Below are 23,270 nucleotides of genomic sequence, written 5' to 3' on the forward strand. Positions count from 1 at the left end.
TCAGATAAATGAAAAAGAAATTTTTAAAAATTGATTCTCAAATCCGAATTCCAATCCGTATAAAAAGGCGATCCTCCCTCCTCTGCCCCATCGCCGCCCTTCTGACTCGGCATACTCACTTTTCATCCTCCGTTTTAGCCTGTTCCATTTTGATTTCTGAGAGCATGCTTTCCACTTGTAGCTCTAACTTTTTGTTAGTATAAACAAGCTCTTGCTTTTCATTCAACTCTGATGGAGTTGCAGAATTTTTCCTTTCAAGGGCCTGACACCTAAGAAAGGTCAAGGTTTCATGAGGATAAACAATGCTCCTTTCTGACTCAGTGGCTTTTAAACAAATCCCAAGGTTATGTACAATACAAGAATTTTAGGGCTGTGGGGTTTATGAATGCAAAATAAAATACATAATCCTCCTTGCTTCTTTACTAGACCTGGCCATATTTCTGAACCCTTACGCCTAAACATCAAAAAGTACAGATCTAAGCTGACACGCAGTACTGTCCTCTTTGAATAATTGTTTTAACTAGTCATACAGATACATCTTCAGTATTTAAACATGGACCACAGTAGTAATTAGCTAAAGGTGCTTCTCATGTAGTGATGCATAGATATCTTTTATATTAAAAAAAAAAGTTACAGGTTCTGTCCATTGCAAAGACTTTAGTTTCTGACAAAGATTGAATAAGGGAAAAAGGAAGTTCCCCTAAGTCTTCTTAAAGATCGGAAGGAGAATTTCAATATAATACAAATAAATGACAGCTACGCACAAAGCATTAATGCCCAGCACATTAGACATACCATTTAACACAATGTATATAGAAGAAATTAGAACACACAATTTCCAAATGACAAGACAGGCTCAGAGAAGTGAAATAAATACCTTGCCCAACACAAATAAGTTATAGACCCACATGTCAAATCTAGGTCTGTTTGTCCAAAGTCCTTAGTTGTAGCTGCCACGTTACCATAATACTACAGAGTGTTGGGAATTATAACCTCAAGAAAACACACACACCTCCGTATTGGGCTAGAAACATGTTTGCCAATGAATCCAATTGAACAACATCAACTTAGGTTTGCTAAGTTTTGGGTAACTTCTTACATCAAGAGAAACAAGCAAATGCCAAACTCTCAATCTACATGTTAGCCTGAAATAATTAACTGATTGAAATGATGAATTGAAATTGACCTTTTTCCAAATAAATAAATGTCACTCAAGATCTTTATGCTCTTTTCATCTTTCTTTATGCTTATTCACATCACTGTCCTTGGCTTAAGTCAAAAACAGGAAAATTAGCTCACAGCTTTGTAGAGATCTCACACAGGCTCCTACATTTAACAAATACCCCTAAGAGGTAGAATTAAAGTTCTCCAGTCCCCATCCCCTCATATTACAAGTATTTCATGTTCACACATTAACTGGAACATTAGTATTTTCTGAATTCGTATTTTAATTGGGTGTCCGTTTTTCTTTTAGTTATAACATAGTAAAAAAACCTATGTTTTTATATAGTAGTATACTTTGTAAAAATGTATATTTCAAAGGAGGATAAAATTGCTCTTGCATTCTTACTTTTCTTGAAGTCTCTTCTTCATTAGCTCGGCTTCACTGAGTTTTGTATGAGCCTCTTGAAGCTCCTTAAACAGAGACGTCACCTGAAGGTTCAATGCTTCCACTTCGCTTCCAACCTATCATACGGGAAATCCCAAACATATGTAGACAATTATCATCAGAGATTAAACAAACCTCTTTGGGAGAAAACAGTCTGAGCCATTAGCAGCCAATTAAGCCTGGCTGGTGAACTGATTCAACTTTGGCAATACCCCAAACATCGTGTAGGAAAAGAATGTTTTGGATACTTGGTACTTAGTTTGCTAAGCTTTGGGTAACTTCTGTTTCCTAACAAAGCATGAATTAATCAATTTGGATGCACTGTGATAATGACTTTACCGCTATTAAAATGAACCCTGGCCAGGCGCGGTGGCTCACGCCTGTAATCCCAGCACTTTGGGAGGCCGAGGCGGGTGGATCACAAGGTCAGGAGATTGAGACCATCCTGGCTAACACGGTGAAACCCCGTCTCTACTAAAAATACAAAAAATTAGCCGGGCGTGGTGGTGGGCACCTGTAGTCCCAGCTACTCGGGAGGCTGAGGCAGGAGAATGGTGTGAACCTGGAAGGCAGAGCTTGCAGTGAGCTGAGATCGCGCCATGGCACTCCAGCCTGGGCGACAGAGCAAGACTCCGTTTCCAAAAAAAAAAACCCTATTCCAGGTTCAGAGATCACAGACCACAGAGGTGTCAAAGCACAGTCCTATCTATCCAGCTAACAACTTGCCCCCATACTCCCTTCTCAGTGTATATTTCTAGTTTACTTAACTATTTTTGTTGTGCAGCCTTTTTCCTGGAAGCTCTATAATTTTTGTAAATGAGTTTCTGATGCCTTGAAAGACCACACTTCCCTGCTACTGGCTGCTGAATTAGTTTTAGTCAAACAGAGAACTTTATTCACTGGTGGTCTCTTCATCTGTTTTCTAAATATTCTCTCTCCTTTCAACAGTAAGGTCTCAATCTCCTGGCATATGGTAGGCATTCAACGTACATATTTGTTGAATAAATTAATTACCTGAAGTGAGTATTTTATGTAAATGCCTTTCACGTGGGCCACTATGGCCATCAACCTTCACGGCTTCATTAACTTCCCTAAGCTGAAGACTCTCTGCAGACTCAAAGGCACCTCTCAATTACCAGACAATACTGAACAAGACAACACTGAACCTTTCTCTTTCGAACTACTTTATTCAAACCAGTAAAGGGATAGAACCCAAATCTTTCAATTCTCCCTCAAATTTCTGAGTCACATCCTCAAATTATCTCATTATAAAGTGGACAAAATTCCTTTTTCATACAGTAGGCTTCTCCATTGAAGGACTGAGGAGAAGAAATCAGTCAAGAAGAGACATAGGAAATGGTTTTGTAGAATACTGATAGAAATACATCTCACAGCCAGGTGCAGTGGCTCACGTCTGTAATCCCAGCACTCTGTGAGGCTGAGGTGGGAGGATCACGAGGTCAACAGATCGAGACCATCCTGGCCAACATAGTGAAACCCTGTCTCTATTAAAAATACGAAAATTAGCCGGGTATGGTGGCGGGTGCCTGTAATCCCAGCTAGTCGGGAGGCTGAGGCAGGAGAACTGCTTGGACCCGAGAGGTGGAGGTTACAGTGAGCTCCAGCCTGGTGACAGAGTGAGACTCTTTCTCAAAACAAAAACAAAACAAAAAAAAGAAATACATCTTGCTATAATTGACACAGACCAGGACAAGGAAATATAAAAGGAATAGATAGATAATATTCAACATCAACATGATTTCTATATTTCTAAAGCAAATAACACATCACGAGATTCTAATTCAGTGGCTGGACTACTCGCGTGTGTGTGGGGGTGACAGTGGCCGTGGAATCTTAGGACTCACAGTCTCCGGGCCTTTCTCTTCCTCGTTCTCTTTCTCTGTGCTCCCCTCTGTCTGGGTTTCAATCTCAGAGCGATTACTTGCTTTCTTTTCAAAATCGGAAACTCTGGAAAATCACAGAAGGTAGAAAAGTTACTTTCTCTTTGGCTTTAAGAGAAATAGCCATTACAGAAGCACTAAAAAGAACATTGTTTACAACTGGGATAAAGGATCAGGGGTTTTCAAAATCTCTACACATTCACTATATTAGCATTAGTTTTATTTTTCATCCTAAAATTGACTAGAATTGATTCACAGATGAATACACACAGAGGTAAAAGGCAAGTGTAACTTATCTTGAACACCATCTGTTTTCATGAAACTGTACTATGCAGCAATGTTTTTGAAATTGTTTTTGTGTGTGTTTACACATGTGGATGCATGTGTTTTCCATGAACATGGTATCTCATTTATAAGAATTCAGTAGAGAAGGAAAGACTTTTCCTTTTAGGACACAGCTAAGTTTAAAAGTCACCGAATAAACAACAACAAAAAAAGTTAACACCATTCTTAACACCAAATCATAACCACAGGAAAGCCATCCCAATCCAAACGAAACAAGAGAGACTGTGGTTAAAGATAATGGGTTGAATGTATGCATATAATTTTTTTCCCAGCTCAAACTCTACTAAAAGGACTTTCAAAAAACCATGTGCCTACAGGACCAAAGAAAAAGGGAGAGGAAATCATAGTAGGAAAATATGGAATGGAAAGTAGGAATAGGTCTGAGTGGGGCCTTACCAGCCCAAGAAGGCCAACCTTTGAGCCAACAGTAGGGACAGCCAAGAAGCAGATTCACATTGTGGGAACTCCAGGACACTCAAGCATGAGTGACACCAGGAACCTCTGAAAGTGATGACAAAGGTGGGGCCTTAGCTTTCCCCCTAAGATTAGGAAGAAGACAAGGATGCCCGCTCTCTCCATTTCTAGTTAATACTTTTTTTTTTTTTGGTTTTGACAGGATAATCAGGCAAGAAAAAGAAATAAAAGGCATTCATACTGGAAAAGAAGAAGCAAGTCTATCTGTGCAGATGACACAATCCTGAAGATGGCAATTCTCCCCAGATGATTTGGGGATACAATGCAATCCCTAGTAAGACCCCAGCTGGCTTTTTTCACAAATTAACAAGCTGATCCTAAAATTCTTATGGAACAGCAAAGAACCCAGAAGAGCCAACAGTCTTTAAAAAGAACAAAGTTGGAAGGCACACCCTTCCTCATATGGTTAGGCTGTGTGTCCCCACCCAGATCTCATCTTGAATTGTAATCTCCATAATCCCCACGTGTCAAGGGAGAGACCAGAAGGAGGTAACTGACTCATGGGGGCAGGGTCCCCCATGCTGCTCTCGTGATGGTGAGTGAGTTCTCACAAGATCTGAGGGTTTTATAAATGTGTGGTGGGGCCTCCTGTGTTCCTTCTCCTTCCTGCCGCCTTGTGAAGCAGGTGCCTTGCTTCCCCTTCGCCTTCTGCCAGGATTGTAAGTTTCCCAAGGCCTCCCCAGCCATGCTGAACTGTGAGTCAGTTAAACCTCTTTCTTTTATAAATTACCCAGTCTCAGGCGGTTCTTTATAGCAGTATGAAAATGGGCTAATACACTTCCTGATTTCAAAACTTACTACAAAGCTATAGTACTCAAGATATTGTGGTGCTGGCATAAGGACAGACATATAGATCAATGAAACAGAACTGAGAGTCTAATGAAGTTGGACTCCTATATCACAACATACATGGAAACAAACTCAAAATGGACCACAGGCTTAAATGTCAGAGATAAAACTACAAAATTCTTTTTTTTTTTTTGAGACAGAGTCTAGCTCTGTCTCCCAGGCTGAAATGCAGTGGCGCGATCTCTGACTACTGCAAGTTCCGCCTCCCGGGTTCATGCCATTCTCCTGCCTCAGCCTCCCGAGTAGCTGGGACTACAGGCGCCCGCCACCTCGCATGGCTAGCTTTTTGTATTTTTTTATTAGAGATGGGGTTCCACCGTGTTAGGATGGCCTTGATCTCCTGACCTTGTGATCCGCCCGCTCGGCCTCCCAGAGTGCTGGGATTAGAGGCGTGAGCCACCGTGCCTGGCCAAAACTACAAAATTCTTAAGAGAAAATATAGGAGTAAATCCTTGGGACCTTGGGTTAGGCAACAGTTTCTCAGATGGGACATCAAAAGCACAGGTGACAAAAGAAAAAGGAGATAAACTGTATTACATCAAAGTAAAAACAAAGGTGCTGCAAATGATAACATCAAGTGAAAAGATGATCCACAGAATGGGAGAAAATAGTTGCAGATCGTATATTTAATAAGGGACTTGTATCCAGCATGTAAAATGAACTCCTATAATTCCACATAAAAAGACAAATAACCGAATTTTTTAAAATGGGCAAAGGCTCTGAATAGACTTTTCACCAAAGCAAACAAACGGTCAACATGAAAAGATGCTCAACATCACTGTCACTAGGGAAATACAAATCAGAACCATGAGATACCAATTCACGTCCACTAGGATGGCTGAAGTCAACGTGAAAGACAGTAAGAAACAAGCGCTGGTACGGACGTGGAGAAAGTGAATGCTCACATACTGCTGGTGGGAATGCGAAATGGCACAGCTGCTTTGGAAAATGATTTGCTGGTTCCTTAGAATATGAAATAGAGGTACCATATGACCCAGCAATTCCACCCGTAACGATATACCCCAGAGAATTAAAAACACAGGTCCAAGCAAAAACCTGTACACAATGTTCATAGCAGCATTATTCATAATAGGTAAAAAGTGGCAACAACCCTAATGTTTATCAACTGATGAATGAATTAACAAAATGTTGGCCGGGAGCGGTGGCTCAAGCCTGTAATCCCAGCACTTTGGGAGGCCGAGATGGGCGGATCACGAGGTCAGGAGATCCAGACCATCCTGGCTAACACGGTGAAACCCCGTCTCTACTAAAAAATACAAAAAACTAGCCAGGCGAGGTGGCGGGCGCCTGTAGTCCCAGCTACCCGGGAGGCTGAGGCAGGAGAATGGCGTGAACCTGGGAGGCGGAGCTTGCAGTGAGCTGAGATCCGGCCACAGCACTCCAGCCTGGGTGACAGAGCGAGACTCCGTCTCTCAAAAAAAAAAAAAAAACAAAATGTTGTATATATGGACAATGGAAGGTTATTCAGCAAGGAAAAGGAAGTACTGATACATGCTACATTGTAGACAAACCTCAAAAACATTATGCTAAGTGAAAGAAGCCAGTCACAACAGACCACAGACTGTATAATTCCATTTATATGAAATGTCCAGAATGGCCAAGTCTATAGAGATAGAAAGCACATTGCTTGGAGGAGCAAACAGTGAGTGCCATTTGGGGGAGAAAATGTTCTAAAATTATATTGTAGTAACAGTAGTCGCACAATCCTGGGAATATTCTAAAAAACACTGAAATGTATACTTTAAATGGGTGAACTGTATGGTATCTTAATTATACTTCAGTAAAGCTGTTTTAAAAAAACACATATTTCAAGTTAACTGATTTCATACCTTTCTTTGGCCTCCTTGAGTGCAATTTCAAGTCTCTCCACCTTCTGATTCCCTTCCCTTAGGCACAGCAGGAGCTGGCTCACAGTTAACTCCTCATGTTCCAAGTAATTCTTGGCCCCCTCTGCAGATCTGCTCCTATATTTAGACAATGCCACGGTCCGTATAAAGGTTAAAAGGTTTTCATCAGAAAAATACCAAAGCCTAAGAAGAGAGTAACCCAATATAACTGGGACCAGCTTAAAGGAACTGCTTTCCAGAATATTCTCCAACTAATTCTCAACTAGTGAACGAGCACAGCTGGTCCTGGGACCCCAGTGCCAAGCTCCTCCATGCTTCCTGGGGAAGGTGTGGAGACTCAGTGAGGCTCTGGAGAGGCCAGCCTTACACTGCACACACCCACTTTCTCCAAACAGTCACTGTGTACCTGACACCAGATCACAAAACCCACAGAACAGTTCAGCAGAAGCAGCCGTGGCTGAAGGTGGCAAGCCTTCCAGAGATCTAGTCTCAAAGGGGACTGCAGTCAGACAAAAAATAAAGGCTCACTGTACAGACCATTGGCCTTTCTCCAAGTTAACAGAGACCATCACAGCTTAAGTCAAGGGGAGAAAACCTCTTTCACTTGTGGTTTCAAATAATGAGAGCAGAGAAATGGAGGCGCTGTTGATACATCAAGTATTTTTCTCAATTTCAAAATCTGACTAAATCAAGAGACACATCAGTGACAGACAAAATCATGATCACTGTTACAAAACATGAGGGATGACTATGATGATGCTAACAGCAGCTACTCTTTGAGTCACTGACTCGGGTTCACATAGCTAATAAACAGCCAGAATTAAATCCCAGTTTCCAGGACTCCAAAGCTCCAACTCCAAACCTGGAAATCAATCTCAGAGTAATTACGATACTCACAAATGGCACAGAACTGTTATTTTTAAAATAGCCCTGTGGCTTAAAGAGGAAGTGGTCTATGCATCTGGATAGGAATGATAAGGAAGTGGCTTTGAAATTTCAACCAGGACTTTTTTATTTGCCACTACTTCCAGGAATGTCTTTGAATATTAAAAAAGCAATTTGGGGGAAACGTGAAGAATTTTTAACCAAAAAAGGGAATTACTTTCGTTTATGCCAATTACTCTGACGAAAGAATATTATCTAATACTTACTTTCTTCCTTATACAAGGGCTTAGAAACATAATGGAAGACAATTTTTTTTCACATTTTGGAAGTCATTCTATATGCACATTCATCAAGTTATACAAAGAAGGTTTTAAAAATCTATCAGATGGCCAGGCGCAGTGGCTCACGCCTGTAAATCCAGTACTTTGGGAGGTTGAGACAGGCGGATCACTTGAGGTCAGGAGTTTGAGACCAGCCTGGTCAACATGGTGAAACCCTGTCTCTATTAAAAACATAAAAAGTTAGCTGGGCATGGTGGCAGGCACCTGGAGTCCCAGGTACTCGGAAGGCTGAGGCAGAAGAATCGCTTGTACCCGGGAGGCGGATGTTGCAGTGAGTTAAGATCGCACCACTGCACTCCAGCCTGGGTGGCAGAGTGAAACTCCATCTCAAAACAAACAAACAAACAAACAAACAAACAAACAAACAAAAACTATGAGATAAGAGATCCTCAGAGATCTTTTCAGACAATCGTCTCTTGAATAGATGATCACAGGAGTAAGCAGCTTGCAGAAGGCAAGCTAGCAGTCTCCTTGGTGAGCACTGCTTGCAAGAGCCAAGAGGTTCAGGCACTCAGTTCTAGGTCTGCCTCCCTCCCCAAGGCCCTGCCACTATTTAAGACATGTGTTTCCTCACATCTACGTGGGACAGGTACACTCGAGACTCCACAGATAAGAAATCTGGGTCCTTTCAGGCGACCCAGGCCTGCCACTATTTAAGACATGTGTTTCCTCACATCTACGTGGGACAGGTACACTTGAGACTCCACAGATAAGAAATCTGGGTCCTTTCAGGCGACAACCACAGTGACTGAGAGTGCTATCGGTCATTGTTACAAAAGATGTTCCAGTATTGGTCATGCCAGCTTATAACTGGGGAGTAGCAGGGAAAAGAAAATGAAAATATTTCACTTATGGAAGCTGGGCAGGCTGGTCTGGGTCAAATGGCATTGGGGAATCAATGAGCAAACATGTCTCATTGGTTTGACTGAGAACCAGTTTGCTTTCACTTTTCGTCTGCTGGAGGTGAGACACCACTAGAACAGAACAGTCAGGGTGAGCCAAACAGGAACCAAACAGTTTTTAATCTCTGTCAGTTTGAGCTGCAGCATTAAATAGCATTCAAACCAAATATTCTTGAAAGGTCCTGGTATAAATCATAAAGAAGTTACTTCCTCAGGTCACTACATTTGACCTCCAGTGACAAGCACCCAGTGATAAGCTCCCAGTGACAAGCCTGCCCAGCCTGTCTGCCTGGCAGCCCAAGTCTTCCTTCACATACGTGCCAATGGAGACTGTTCTCGTGGGCCCAGGACTATGCTTGATTTCTTTTACTGACGCTTCTGCTTCTCCTTCCTGTAAAAACAGAAACGCAAGGGATTTAACACAATATGTCTGCAAGACAAATTCTTTGTCAAAAGAAAAAAAAGACAAAAGATGAATTTTTGTGACATGCAACCCAAGGAACATTCAGATGTGCAGTGTTTAAACTGGATGGCTCCAATGGAATGGAAACGTACCCTCCCCTCACCCGGCACACCCTGTTGGGATTATAAATATCCCGGCTAAGGCGTGAAGGTCAGTTTCCTCTCGCCATACACATTCTACCCGACTCCATAAACATGAAAGCTTATCTGCTCCTCCCTTTCCTTGGCAGTTCCCTCTTTCTCAAGGTTAAGGTCATGCAGAACTGGTGACAACTCCACATATCCTTCTCAGACAGTCCTTTAAAATGCAAAATGCTAGAACTCACTGAGGTAAAGTTAAAAAACAGGCAGTTTCTGTGAATGAGATTAACAAAGTGCCATCTTGGCCAAGTTGGTTCCCGTTAGAAATTTGTATGCACCACAGGTCACTTAGGGAACAAGAAGTCCAAGACCCACAGGATTTGAAAGACATTTATATTCCAATAAGTTCCCAGGGAAAATCTTCAAAAATGCACAAAGATGGTTCCCTATATATATGCATATAAATATATATATTTAGATACATATTTAGGTATAGAAATATAGATATATATATTATATAAATATATGTTAAATATGTAATTATATAATTATGTATTAATTATATAATTAATATCTATTATATTACATATAATATATTCATTATATAATATAAATATAGATACATCTATTATAAAAAATACAGATACATATTTTTTTTTCTCTGCTTGAGCCCATGGGGGTTCTAGATACTTTTGGTATTTCTTCCTAAATCTTGGGCAGTGTTTTACAGTTCACAGAAGAAAAGCAAGCAAAACATGTTTACACTAAAAATAACTTGTCACTCATCTGACAGGGAGAATGAGATGCTAACCATGCACCCTGAAGGAAGAAGCTTCATTTGGAAACTTCTCATATGCTGTTGGGTTTCCTGCAGTTTATCGGTTATTGACAGAAACGTAAGGTTCTTTGGTTAAACTTCTGTCTCAGTCATCTTCAATCACTTGCAGAAAGGGTACTCTGACAAAATATGCTTTTCAATTGACATTTTAATTCTCTTGATTTTGGCCACTAAAATGTATGAGGGGGCATGGATGGCAGGTTATTCAGAACCGTTTCCTAACTCTAGTGCAGCAAACAAAGCAGAAGGCAAAGACAGTCACACACTCATATGTCAGATATAACCAGCAGGTGAGCTTTTTTGCAAGTTGCTCCCCACTCCTCCTGACTTACCTACAATGTACATTTTTCTCTTCCAGGGACACAATTTTTTTTCTTTTTTTTTTTAAATTTAAAGACAGAGTCTTGCTCTGTCACCCAGCCTGGAGTGCAGTGGCACAATCATGGTACACTGCAGCCTCTCAAACTCCCGGGTTCAAGTGATCCTCCTGCCTCAGCCTCCTGAGTAGCTGGGAGTACAGGCGCATGCCAACCTGCCTAGCTAACATTTTGTAGTTTTTTTTGTACACACAGGGTTTCGCCAGGTTGCCCAGGCTGGTCTTGAACTCCTGGGCTCAAGCGATCCTGCCTCCTCAGCCTCCCAAAGTGCTGGGATTACAGGCGTGAGCCACTACACCCGGCCAGCCCCTTTTCCTGTATCAGATATGTACTCTGACTCAGTGAAAGTGAGTACTACACTGGATTGCAGATGATTTGATCCTTGTTTATCCTTCTCCCTATCTAATCTCTGTTAGCACAACGAAGGAGAGGCCGCCACCTGGTGCATCGACCTGCTCTGCTCTTCAATAGGGCTGCCCCTGCAGCCAGGCACAGCTATAACAAATGCTTCTCAAGAGCTTAGGGCCTCCTCGCTTAGCCCACTTCATTTTGGGTTGCGGAGACATTTGATTTTGATAGCAATGGCTTCAAACTCAGTTCTCAGAGGTTCCTGAGTAGCTGTTGTGGAAAGGGAAGGAAAAGCCAGGACACTCCCTCAACCTACAACCAGAGCAGTTCTGCTCTTTCTTTTCTCCTCTTCTTCTTTTTAATACACCAGCGTTCCTTGTATCACTTCGTTTGAAAAGAGGGTTCCGTTGGCCAGGCCCGATGGCTCATGCCTGTCATCCCAGCACTTTGGGAGGCCAAGGTGGGTGGATCACTTGAGGCTGGGAGTTTGAGACCAGTCTGGCCAACATGGCAAAACCCTGTCTTTTTCATTAAAAATACAAAAAATTAGCCAGGTGTGATGGCATGTGCCTGTAGTTTCAGCTACTTGGGAGGGTGAAACACCAGAATCTCTTGAACCCCGGAGGCAGAGGCTGCAGTGAGCCGAGATCGCATCACTGCACTCCAGCCTGGGGGACACAGTGAAACTCCATCTCAAAACAAAAAAGAGGGTTCTGTTGTTAAAAAAACGTTTGCCGCTCCCTTAAGTGAACTGCAGAATACAGCTTTGAAATCTAGTTTGAAAAATGACAGAAAGTTCACGCTTGTGTGGGTTTTTTCCTTTTCAGGTCAGTCACAAAAATGTTCAATTTGCCAGGACATGATGAAAAGAAAAGACTACATCTTTCATCATAAAAGGTAATTAATATTTTTCCATTTTAGCTATCACAACCCTTATATGCATTATGCTATACTTAAAAAATGAGAGCCAATTTATCTTTGCTACACTGGAATTTCCTCAATCCTTGGCTTGTGTTGACAAGAAAAAGTGGTATTTGTTTCATCTTTCCTGGTGAGGCTTTATAGTTTGCTCAAAACAAAAATAAAACCAAAAACTTACAGCCATCCTAATTTCAACAAAGGAGTCTTCCGAGGAGCCGCTGGAGTTCAGTTTGAGCTGCAGTTCAGACACAATACCCAACAGGTCTGCCTTTTCTGCTTGTAGCCTCGCCACCTGGGTCCTGAGCTGGTCCTTTTCCTGCTCTGCTTCTGCCCTGGGAAGCCTGGAGTCATCAGTGGGGTCCTGGAGATGACAAGGAGTAAAGCGAATGAACAGATCAATCTAAGGCCCAGCACCATGGGCTCATCCCAGAGTTTTGGGAGGATGAAGCGGGAGGATCTCTTGAGGCCAGGATTTTGAGAACAGCCTGGGCAACATAGCAAGACCTCCATCTTTACAAAAAATTTAATAATTAGCCAGGTGTGGTGGCACACACCTGTAGTCCCCATTACTTGGGAGGCTGAGGCAGGGAGACTGCCTGAGCCCAGGAGTTCAAGACTGCCAAGACCCTGTCTCAAAAAAAAAAAAAAACAAAAGCCAGGCCGGGCACGGTGCCTCATGCCTGTAATCCCAGCACTTTGGGAGGCCGAGGCGGGCAGATCATGAAGGTCAGGAGATCGAGACCATCCTAACACGGTGAAACCCCATCTCTACTAAAAATACAAAAAAATTAGCCAGGCGTGGTGGTGGGCGCCTGTAGCCCCAGTTACTCAGGTGGCTGAGGCAGAAGAATGGCGTGAACCCGGGAGGCAGAGCTTGCAGTGAGCTGAGATTATGCCACTGTATTCCAGCCTGGGTGACAGAGCAAGATTCCACCTCAAAAAAAAAAAAAAAGCCAAAAAACAAATACAAATCAAACTAAGGACCTGGCCACGTGACTCAATTGCTCCCACACCTACTGACAAGGAAGCTTCTCAACACCTTTATGCCCTGTGCTTTAATGTAGAAAATTCCAGCTTTTACCTGACAATTTTTTTTTTTTTCCCAGACAGAGTCTCGCTCTGTCGCCCAGGTTGGAATGCAATGGTGCGATCTCAGCTCACTGCATCCTCCGCCTCTCAGGTTCAAGCAATTCTCCTACCTCAGCCTCCTAAGTAGCTGGGACTACAGGCATGCACCACCACGCCCGCCTAATTTTTGTATTTTTAATAGAGATGGGGTTTCACCATGTTGGCCAGGCTGGTCTCGAACTCCTGACTTCAGGTGATCCCAAAGTGCTGGGATTACAGGTGTGAGCCACTGCACCTAGCCAACAATTTATTTTGATGTAACATTTAAAATGGAAATTTTTACATTATTTTATTGTATTCAAATAATCAAAATTTAAAGTAACTTTATGACAAGAAAGAAAGCCTTCCTTGCTATGCTGGAATAATTTGATATTATAGAAATAATCAACCACAGTTTGGCAATAGTGGACTCATAAACTGTTGTCTAAAATTCCAGAAAGGAAGGAAAAAAAGCTCTCACCACCCAACCTCCTGCCCTTTCCCTCCCATCAATACCCACACACACCCCTTCTCCCTACACCTGGCATGGACAGCAGAGGCCTCCTTAACAAACCACGCCCAGTGGGGGCTTCAAACGTGTTCTGGGTTGTGTCATTACTAACATTTTTGACATCCACTCCCAGGTATAAGCACGTTTTTCCAGGTCCTTTGGGTCAAGAAAAATGTGTCTCTTTCTCTTTTCATCTGTGGCAACGCGATAACCTCTTACCACAACAGGACATTTTCCAAAACATTTTTAAAAAGGAAAATGTAAAGTGGATAATCTCCATTTTAGACTGACAGACAAGGTCAACAAGTAAAAATTCTGAGTAATGAGTTTTGTAAACACATTTTTAATATCAAAGACAGAAACTAAAAACAATGGATGGTTCTAGGTAGAGGCCCATCTGAACCATCTATAATGAATACAATATGATGATTTACAACCTTACTGTTCTTTTGCCTACAGTCAATATGGTCAAAGCTTTACAACTTTCTTTCCCCTAAAAGAGATTATTCATGACCCTTAATAGGGCAAACAATCTTTTGAGCAAAAGCACTTCTTCCAAGACCAGGCAAAACACCAATCCAGACTGAACCATGACAGGTTTTGATCTAGGGGTCTGGACACGTAAGATTCTACTGCAAATGTTATGGAAAAAAAAAAAAAAAATCACAATGGATCAGTGTGCTCACCTCAGATGACCTTTCTGATTTCCCTTTCAGTTTTCCAAGCTCTTCCTTCAATTTCTCGTTCTCGTGACTCAAGGCCAGTAGACGCTCTTTGGCTTCTTTGCTCTGTGTCTCAAAAAACTGGCGTTCTTCCTTCTGTTTCTCTGTCCAGGCCGAAAGCTCCTCAAATCGCCCTTTCATGGCTTGATTATTTAGCTTCATGGCTTCTGCAGGAGGTTCAGAGTGATGGGGTCACACATTAGGAAAGTGGACTTGATTTGATGAACCAAATCTCCCTCTAGTCCACTTGACCACATGGCTCTGAATCAGAAGATGCCATGCTTAGCCTCAGCCCAAGGGTCAGCAGCAAAAAGATGAAGTGGTTTTTGCTTACAGAAAAGACTAGTGGGATGAACATCATTTCTAATCTTTAAAAGTCCCAAGAGAATAAACTTGATTTGGGTACTGCCACTACAGCACAAGTATCTAAATATCTACGGTTACCAGGAACTAAGGAAGTCCTTCCTACTCCTAGATTCAAACACTGGTCCTGCCCAAAGCCATGGCTTGAGATACCAGGAGGCTTTCTCTCAATAAGGTAATATTTAGGACTAACTCTGGAACCATAGCAGTCTTTCTTCCTTTTTCCTTTTTTTTTTTTGAGTCAGGGTCTCTCTCTGTCATTCAGGCTGAAGTGCAGTGGCATGATCACAGTTCACTGCAGCTCCAACTTCCTGGGCTCAAGCAGTCCTCCAACCTCAGCCTCCCCAGTAGCTAGGATCAGAGGCATGTACCACCACGCCCAGCTTTTTTTTTTTTTTAACTTTTTTGTAGGGATGAGGTCTTGCCATCTTGCCCACGTTGGTCTTGACCTCCTGGACTCAAGCAATCCTTCTGCCTCAGCCTCCCAAAGTGCTGGAATTACAGGCATGAGCCACCACACCCAGCCTCTTTTTCCTTTTGAATGGGTTAAATTTCATTATGCTAGTTCCTTGAGCTACACACAATTTTTATTTTTACCTGTATCCAAAAGTAAATATCAGAACAGATTTAGCCTTGCCAAAAGCTAAATCCTGTGCTTCCCCACCCGCTACCACCTACGGAAACAGGGAGAAGGGAGCTCACCACCAAGCCTTAGTGCAAAGGGATGGCATTTCTTGAAGGCCCGGGATGAACGGGGGATGCATGGGCCAGCCCTGCTTACCTTTCAGCTGGTGGTTCTCGGTCAGGAGCTCTTTCATCTGCTGCAGCAGCTCCTCCGGGGTGAACGTGTCCAGGTTTGGGTGGGCCAGATGGGGGGGTCCATTTCCTGTGCTTTCACTGGGGCTGTCCCCCTTTTCAGTGAGGCAGCTGAGAGGTTGATGGGACATTGCAGAAGTTCCTGAGGAAAAGTCACCGGTTGAAAATAGAGCTGTCTCCCGCCCCACCAGGGACCCCCCGGAGTCCCACAAACCCATTGGCGATTGCTAATATTTACTCCCAAAGTTGCCCACTTTCTCTCCAGTTACATTTTGAACATTTTTAATTCTTCCTTTTAAACAAAAAAAAGTATATCTAGCTTCAGAAAAGTGTATGTGTGCGTGTGTGCGTGTGTGCGTGTGTGCGTGTGTGTGTGTGTGTGCGTGCGTGTGTGTGCGTGTGTGTGCGTGTGTGTGTGTGTGTGCGTGTGTGTGTGTGTGTGTGTGTGTGTGGGTGTGTAAAAGGGTACAATGAGGATTTGGAAAATGGGGGAGGGAGACGAGGGTATGACATCATGATGACCAGGATATATGTAGACATGGGCAAAGTATCCTGAAAAAAATTTCCCATGCAAATCTTCAAATTTAAATCTCCTTATTTTGAGTGAATTGCATGGTAAGCGAATTATATCTCAAAAAACTCTTTTTAAAACTACATTTTGTTTCTTATATTTTTGGTTAAGAAGAAAGGGAGAATTAACATTCTTTGAATGCTTACTATGTGTGGACTCAGCACACCAGGCCTGTCACTGACTAATCTTCATTAACGCTGAACCAGGCAGCTGTTTTATAGGTGAGGAAGCTGGGTTTACAGAGGTGTACAGCTCATCCAAGACCAGGAAGTGGCACCACCAGGTGTCAAAGCCACACCTTGTAAAACAAAAGTTATTATACTACTGAGTACTTAGGCCTTAATATTCTATTTTTAATGCATACTGAAAAGACTAAGATATCTTTACTTACTGCATGGAGTGAAATTTTTTTACACATACCACTTTGTTTTATAGAGGGGTCTATGTGGACACAGAAATGCAAGACAAATGAGTGAATCTCCACTGTGCTTCTGTGTTACCTACCACCCGGGTAAACATCTTCAGCACAAATTTTCACCTTCACACTTGGCAAAAATGATGTATTTTCTTCAAGAGCTGATAGGGATAGATTATAAAGCAATATATAGCAAAGGCAACTCCTACCCGCTAACGCTGTGTACACGTGGCCTACACACCCATTTCACAAAGATTAAGAGTGGCCAAAGTCCAGAGAGATGCCTGAAAAAGCATATTATTACTTCCAGGATGTTTACTGTTAGAAGACTGTTTCTGTTTTTTTGAGAGAGTCTCTCTCTGTTGCCCAGGCTGGAGTACAGTGGAGTGATCTCAGCTCACTACAACCTCCACCTCCCGGGTTCAAGTGACTCTCCTGTCTCAGCCTCCCAAGTAGCTGGGACTACAGGGGTGAGCCACCATGCCTGGCCAATTTTTGTATTTTTAGTAGAGACGGGATTTCACCATGTTAGCCAGGGCAGTCTCGAACTCCTGACTTCAGGTGATCTGCTGGCCTCGGCCTCCAAAAGTGCTGTGATTACAGGCATAAGCCACTGTGTCTGGCTGCCAGAAAATAATTTTAAACCCATCTATCCAACAAATAGGTATCAAGCAACAATGTACACTATACAACTGTGATCAGGCAGAAAGCCACGGATGCACAAAAGGGGTGAAGAGAGAACTTGGAAGCGAGCATCCCATTTCTAACTGGGGAAAGGCATTGGTCTCTGTGAGATCCATCAGCCACTCATGACTATGGAGCCTGTGTGACCCCTGAGTTGTGGAGAATCCATTACACATGATATCAGTCCCTGGAAGATAGAGATAAGAGAATCGCCTGCTTCTGACATGTAACTGCGTCATAATATCTATGTGTGCATTTAATAGCCATCAATTAAAATAAAACCAAATGTACCAATGTGGTGTTGCATCCTTGGCCACAGGAGGCAATACCTTGGGATTTCTGTAGATCTTCTGGAAGCAATACCTGGTAACCTCCTTTTGGTGCGAGGAACTTGTAGGTAATCAGAGACAGAGCTACCTACCACACCCTGTAACAGGGCAACCTGTGCCACTTCTTCCTACAAGAGCTAGCACCAAGAGGGTCATTCTCATGTAGTCATGTAATGAGGGTGATAGCAATTTCATGAAGCAAAAAACACGGATAAACCATAGGATTCATTTTTGAACCTTTTGTATCTATGTTTCACACACCCAAATTCATTTAGAAAACAGGTATAATGCGGAAGTGTTCCTTAGCTTAGCATTAGGTGACTAAAACAGACTGCTTCTCTTCTCCCCAAAATAATCTGAATAGACTATCAGTTTCTAATTTTCTGTAAAATTCATTTTTTTTTTTTTTTTTTTACTAAGAATCATCTCATTAAAATGGGGTTTTACTGAGTTACAGTGTTCCTACCTATTTTGCAGAGGAATACTAAAATTCTAGGTAATAGACCTAAAGGAGAAAATCGTTGTCATATGTATCATTTACTTGCCAACATTTAATTTTTCTTAGGTATTCAGTGATTATACTATATTTTGCAAAGGCCATGAAAATATTTAACAGATTTTTTTTTAAAAAAAAGAATCTAAGCAGATTTTTAGAAATGTGTTTGGTTTCATCTTACTATATGCACAAATTTCTCCTTTATTTTTTTTCTGAAAAGGAAAGGAAAGGAAGGGGAGGAGAAGAGAGGGGAGAAAAGGGACATTTCTTTGAAAATTGTTAAGATGTTTTTCCTTCATGAACTTTTTTTGTTTTTCAGACAGAGTCTTACTTCGTCGCCCAGACCGGAGTGCAGTGGCGTAATCTCAGCTCACTGCAACCTCTGCCTTTCAGATTCAAGTGATTCTCCTGCCTCAGCCTCCCAAGTAGTTGGGATCGCAGTCATGTGCCACCACACCAGCTAATTTTGTATTTTTAGTAGAGACAGGGTTTTGCCACGTTGGCCAGACCAGACTGGTCTTGAATTCATGACCTCAAGTGATCCACCCATCTCGGCCTCCCAAAGTGCTGGAATTACAGGCTTGAGCCACTGTGCCCGGCCCCTCCTGACCTTTTATACCTCCACCAAGCCTAAAGACACCACCATAATAAAGTTAAAACTGGTTCTAGTTGTTACATCAGTGTTTCTGACTTCTCACGTTGCCCTAATTTTATAAGGATATGGGGGAAAAAGCAGGGTCATGCTAAGGGAGGCCACAGAAAAAAGCATTTGTACCATTAGCCAGATGTGTGAGGCCTTAGGAAGTCATATGACCTCTAGCAATATTTATTGATTCATCCAGCAAATGGTAATCCTTATGTTGTTGCTTTCAGCTCAACAACACTATGAAAAATATTCTTTAGTTTCTAGAAAGACTGCAGTCTAAACCCCACCCTTCAATGTACGTACACCAAGTAACACTGGCAGGCCAGTCACTCTCACAAATAGCTATACCTGTCCTAATGACAGCAAATTCTGTGATATCTAGTATTGTTAGAAAAAACATTTTGTAATTCAAATGTCATCAAACATAAGAAGTTAGCATATATGGTAAATATAAGCATGTAAATACTTAATACCAAAATTTTACTAAAAGTAATTTAATTGATGCCGGGTGCAGTGTCTTATGCCCAGCACTCTGGGAAGCCACGGTGGGCAGATTACTTGAGGCCAGGAGTTTGAGATTAGCCCGGCCAATATAGTGAAACCCCATCTCTACTAAAAATACAAAAATTAGCAGCAAAGCTCACGCATTGGCATGGTTAATGCCAGTAGCCACTGCACCTCCTTCTGGCCGACTCGCCACCCGGCCCTGCGGTCGGGCCCCTGGTCACCCCGCACTCTCCCTCCTTCTTTCTTGAAGATCTCGAATGTCACCTTTTGTTGAACATCTCGAATAGCATCATGTTCTAGACAGATGGCTAGAGCAGACTTTTGGACAAGAAGTTATCATTGAAATTAAATGGTAGCAGACATGTCCAAGGAATATTGTGGGGATTTGATCCCTTTATGAATCTTGCGATAGATGAATGTATGGAGATGGTGACTAGTGGCAACAGAACAATATTGGAATGGTGGTAATATGAGGAAATAGTATCATCATGTCAGAAGCCCTGGAATGGGTATAAAAAATGGCTGTTCAGCAGAGAAACCCATGTCCTGTCTCCATAGGGCCTGTTTTACTATGATGTAAAAGTTAGGTCATGTACATTTTCATATTAGACTTTTTGTTAAATAAACTTTTGTAATAGTAAAAAAAAAAAAAAATTGCTGGGTGTAGTGGTGCACGCCTGTAGTCCCAGCTACTTGGGAGCTGAGGCATGAGAATCGCTTGAACCTGGGAGGCAGAGGTTGCAGTGAGCTGAGATCATGCTACGGCACTCCAGCCTGGGTGACAAAGTGAGACTCTGCCTCAAAAAAAAAAAAAAAAAAAAAAGTAATTTGATTTTGGATGACTCAACGGCACTTCATAATTCTTAGGTTATCTTAGGGCATCACTATGAGCTACCACTGTGCAGTGCACATATGAAATATCTATTGGTGGAATGCCAGTTACAGAAAGCTTCATTCTCTGTTTTTAACATCACCTTGAGCTATGTTCAACTGATGAAAGATAATATCCTTGCACATGTCTTCGAAGGTTACAGAAACTGGAACTAAGCCATTTATTCTAAGATTCTATCTAATAACAGAGTTTCCGATAATCAACTGACCTAGATGTGAAGTATGTTCTTTCTAAGCAAAAGTGATATTTAATGATGGAAGATGAATTAATTGAGCACAGGATTTGTCAGGATTCCACCAATGAGGAAGACTGAGGACTGCCTAGTAAATGGATGGTCAAAAGCAAGTCCCCTAGATTTTATTCCCATATCTGCTATCTCAATTCCTGACTGTGTGTGTGTGTGTGTGCATGTGTGTGTATATACATTTAAATTCCAGAGATCAAGTAATTATAGTAATGACTTGACCTTGCAAACACCAGCATAAATCTGATTCCTGAGTTGGCCTTAGAGATGATCCAGACCAACATATTCAATGCAAGAATGTCTTGTCTGGTTTCGATGGCACATGATCCTATAGAGCAGGCTTGAGTGTTTCAATGACACAGCACAAGTGCAGTGACCTTAGCAGGCACTGTCTATTCCACTGTGGGATGGCTCTAGTGGTCAGAAAGTCATTATGTGTCAAATGGTACCTGCTTTACACTGAGTTCCCCACAGTGGACATCGGACACGGTATAAGGTTAGGCCCTTGCCCTGGTAAGGCCAAGTCTTCAAATTTGTTAACGAAGTAATCATAGGTTCAATCCCTACACGGGATAAATGAGTTTTAAACAGTGAAAACTTGGTTTTTGACCAGAGACAAGAGTTGGCTACTGGCAAATTCTATGAAGACTCTGGGTTCACAAGGGGGGCGAGATTCTAACATTGCATCAACTAAATCCTTCACCACCCTGGAAAAAGAACTTAGAGTATGCATCCTACTAATTGGGTAAAAGCAGCTTCATCATTACACACTAGAAGGGATGCTGTGACTTTGTATTTTAGTAATATACAGAAAATGGCAGCAGCTTTAACCTAGCAGTCCAAGGGAGTGAGGCTTGATTCTTCCCAGTCCCCTTTTCCCCAAGTCTAATGGGTCACCAAATGCCATCACCTCTACCTCCTAAATAATTCTTTTTTTTGGCCGGGTGCGGTGGCTCAAGCCTGTAATCCCAGCACTTTGGGAGGCTGAGACGGGCGGATCACGAGGTCAGGAGATCGAGACCATCCTGGCTAACACGGTGAAACCCCGTCTCTACTAAAAAATACAAAAAAGTAGCTGGGCGACGCGGCAGGTGCCTGTAGTCCCAGCTACTCGGGAGGCTGAGGCAGAAGAATGGCGTAAACCCAGGAGGTGGAGCTTGCAGTGAGTTGAGATCCAGCCACTGCACTCCAGCCTGGGCGGCAGAGCGAGACTCCGTCTCAAAAAAAAAAAAAAAAAAAATTCTTTTTTTTTTTTTTAAATTAAGACTCAGTCTCACTCTGTCGCCTAGGCTAGAGTAACGTGGCACAATCTCAGCTCACTGCAACCTCTGCCTCCCTGGTTCAAGCGACTCTCCCACCTCAGCCTCCCAAGTAGCTGGGATTACAGGCGCATGCCACCATGCCCGGCTAATTTTTGTATTTTTAGTAGAGACGGGGTTTCACCACTTTGGCCAGGCTGGTCTTGAACTCCTGATCTCAAGTGATTCACCCGCCTCGGCCTCCTAAAGTACTGGGATTATAGGCATGAGCCACCACGCCTGGCCCTCCTAAGTGTTTCTAAAATCCACTGCCTCCTCTCCATCCCCACAGGCTTAGTTCAGGCCCTTATCTTGTCTGTACCACAGCCACGTTGACCTCCACAAAGGACAGGGGTTCTGCCTATTTTGTCCACTGCCGTATCCCCAGGACTGAGAACATTACTTGCCACATAGAAGGGAGGGCTCAGTAAATATCTGTTGAATACATTTTAACAGCCTCCTAAATGACTGACTTTCAGCCCTGTCAATTTCAGTCCTTTTGCCCTCATGGTTTCTTTTGCAATATGAGGTCATTCCCCTAAGTCCATCCTTCCCATACAAGACAGACTTTCAGCTTCTTAGCAAGACAAATGTGGCCTTTCAAGGCCCAGGCCCAACTGACCCACCAGAGTCACCTCCTGCCACCAAAACACTCATACCCAAGGCACATTAAAGAGCTCATGGTTCCCTGCATTCTTCTGTTTCTGCGTCCTTGCCTCTCTTCTGCCCTCTGCCCCAAATGTCTGGCTCCCCTTGTGTCCTGGCAAACTTCCACTGGACAGATCAATGTTCAGCTTAAATATGATGTCCTGTGTCATATGAACTGTTCCCTACCCGAGCACCCAAGAACACTCTGCATTTCCACCTCCTCCGCCCACTCTGAAATTACTGCTATCATTTGCCCGTATATTTTCTCTCCATGTTATTCTTACTAGAGACTGGCACACAGCAGGTTTGCAGTAAATGTTTGTTGAAATGAATTGAAAATATAGCATAATGAGGTATTTTTAAGTGTAATACCTGTAAAATGCTTCCTGCTGTGTAGGTGACAAACTCAGCATGCTAGTGTTGTTAGGAGTTTCTCCACAGTTCCACAGCATTCACTTCCAGATTCTCGAAATCCACTTTTCTAACTTATTTGAAAAATTAGAAGTGCTTTTTTTCTGTCACTGCAAAGTCATCTGGGTATCACTTCATAACACAGATGCTAATAATCCTCATACACATGTCAAAGTGTTAACAACCAAAACTTTAAAAATAATTTTTTCTTTCTAAATGAAATATATTTTTTAAAAGAATTTAATATTTTTCCTTTTCCTTTGGGTTTTCTATTTCATAAATTCCAAAGAACATATATCAAATATGCCAAATCTCTAAAAAACAGAAGGTGTATTTCATGGCCAGGATACTTACACGCCTCTACGTAAGGGTGGGAGTTCAGCAGGACATAATACAGTGTCCAGTTGCC

At 42.4% G+C, this 23,270-nt stretch overlaps 1 protein-coding gene and 1 pseudogene across 5 annotated transcripts in view; one reads left to right on the forward strand and one right to left on the reverse strand.

Moving 5' to 3' along the window:
* The window catches only part of OPTN (optineurin), a 36,839-nt gene that overhangs the window by 11,747 nt on the left and 1,822 nt on the right, over positions 1-23,270 (reverse strand). For 2 of the 5 annotated variants that reach the window (XM_023223174.2, XM_023223173.2), the window contains 8 exons: positions 15,686-15,862; positions 14,506-14,708; positions 12,380-12,562; positions 9,492-9,565; positions 7,029-7,163; positions 3,475-3,577; positions 1,571-1,686; positions 120-269 (listed from right to left, as the gene is read on the reverse strand). In XM_023223174.2, coding sequence (XP_023078942.1) covers positions 120-269; positions 1,571-1,686; positions 3,475-3,577; positions 7,029-7,163; positions 9,492-9,565; positions 12,380-12,562; positions 14,506-14,708; positions 15,686-15,851 — 1,130 coding nt within the window. In that variant the 5' untranslated portion in view covers positions 15,852-15,862. Of the gene's footprint in view, positions 1-119; positions 270-1,570; positions 1,687-3,474; positions 3,578-7,028; positions 7,164-9,491; positions 9,566-12,379; positions 12,563-14,505; positions 14,709-15,685; positions 15,863-16,437; positions 16,590-22,822; positions 23,041-23,270 lie in introns of those variants that run through there. The other 3 variants (XM_023223175.2, XM_023223178.2, XM_023223179.1) reach the window with 3 other exon arrangements.
* Positions 16,259-19,883, forward strand: LOC111549956 (annotated as a pseudogene).

The sequence above is a fragment of the Piliocolobus tephrosceles genome, chromosome 9, assembly GCF_002776525.5.
Source record: "Piliocolobus tephrosceles isolate RC106 chromosome 9, ASM277652v3, whole genome shotgun sequence".
Lineage (NCBI taxonomy): Eukaryota > Metazoa > Chordata > Mammalia > Primates > Cercopithecidae > Piliocolobus > Piliocolobus tephrosceles.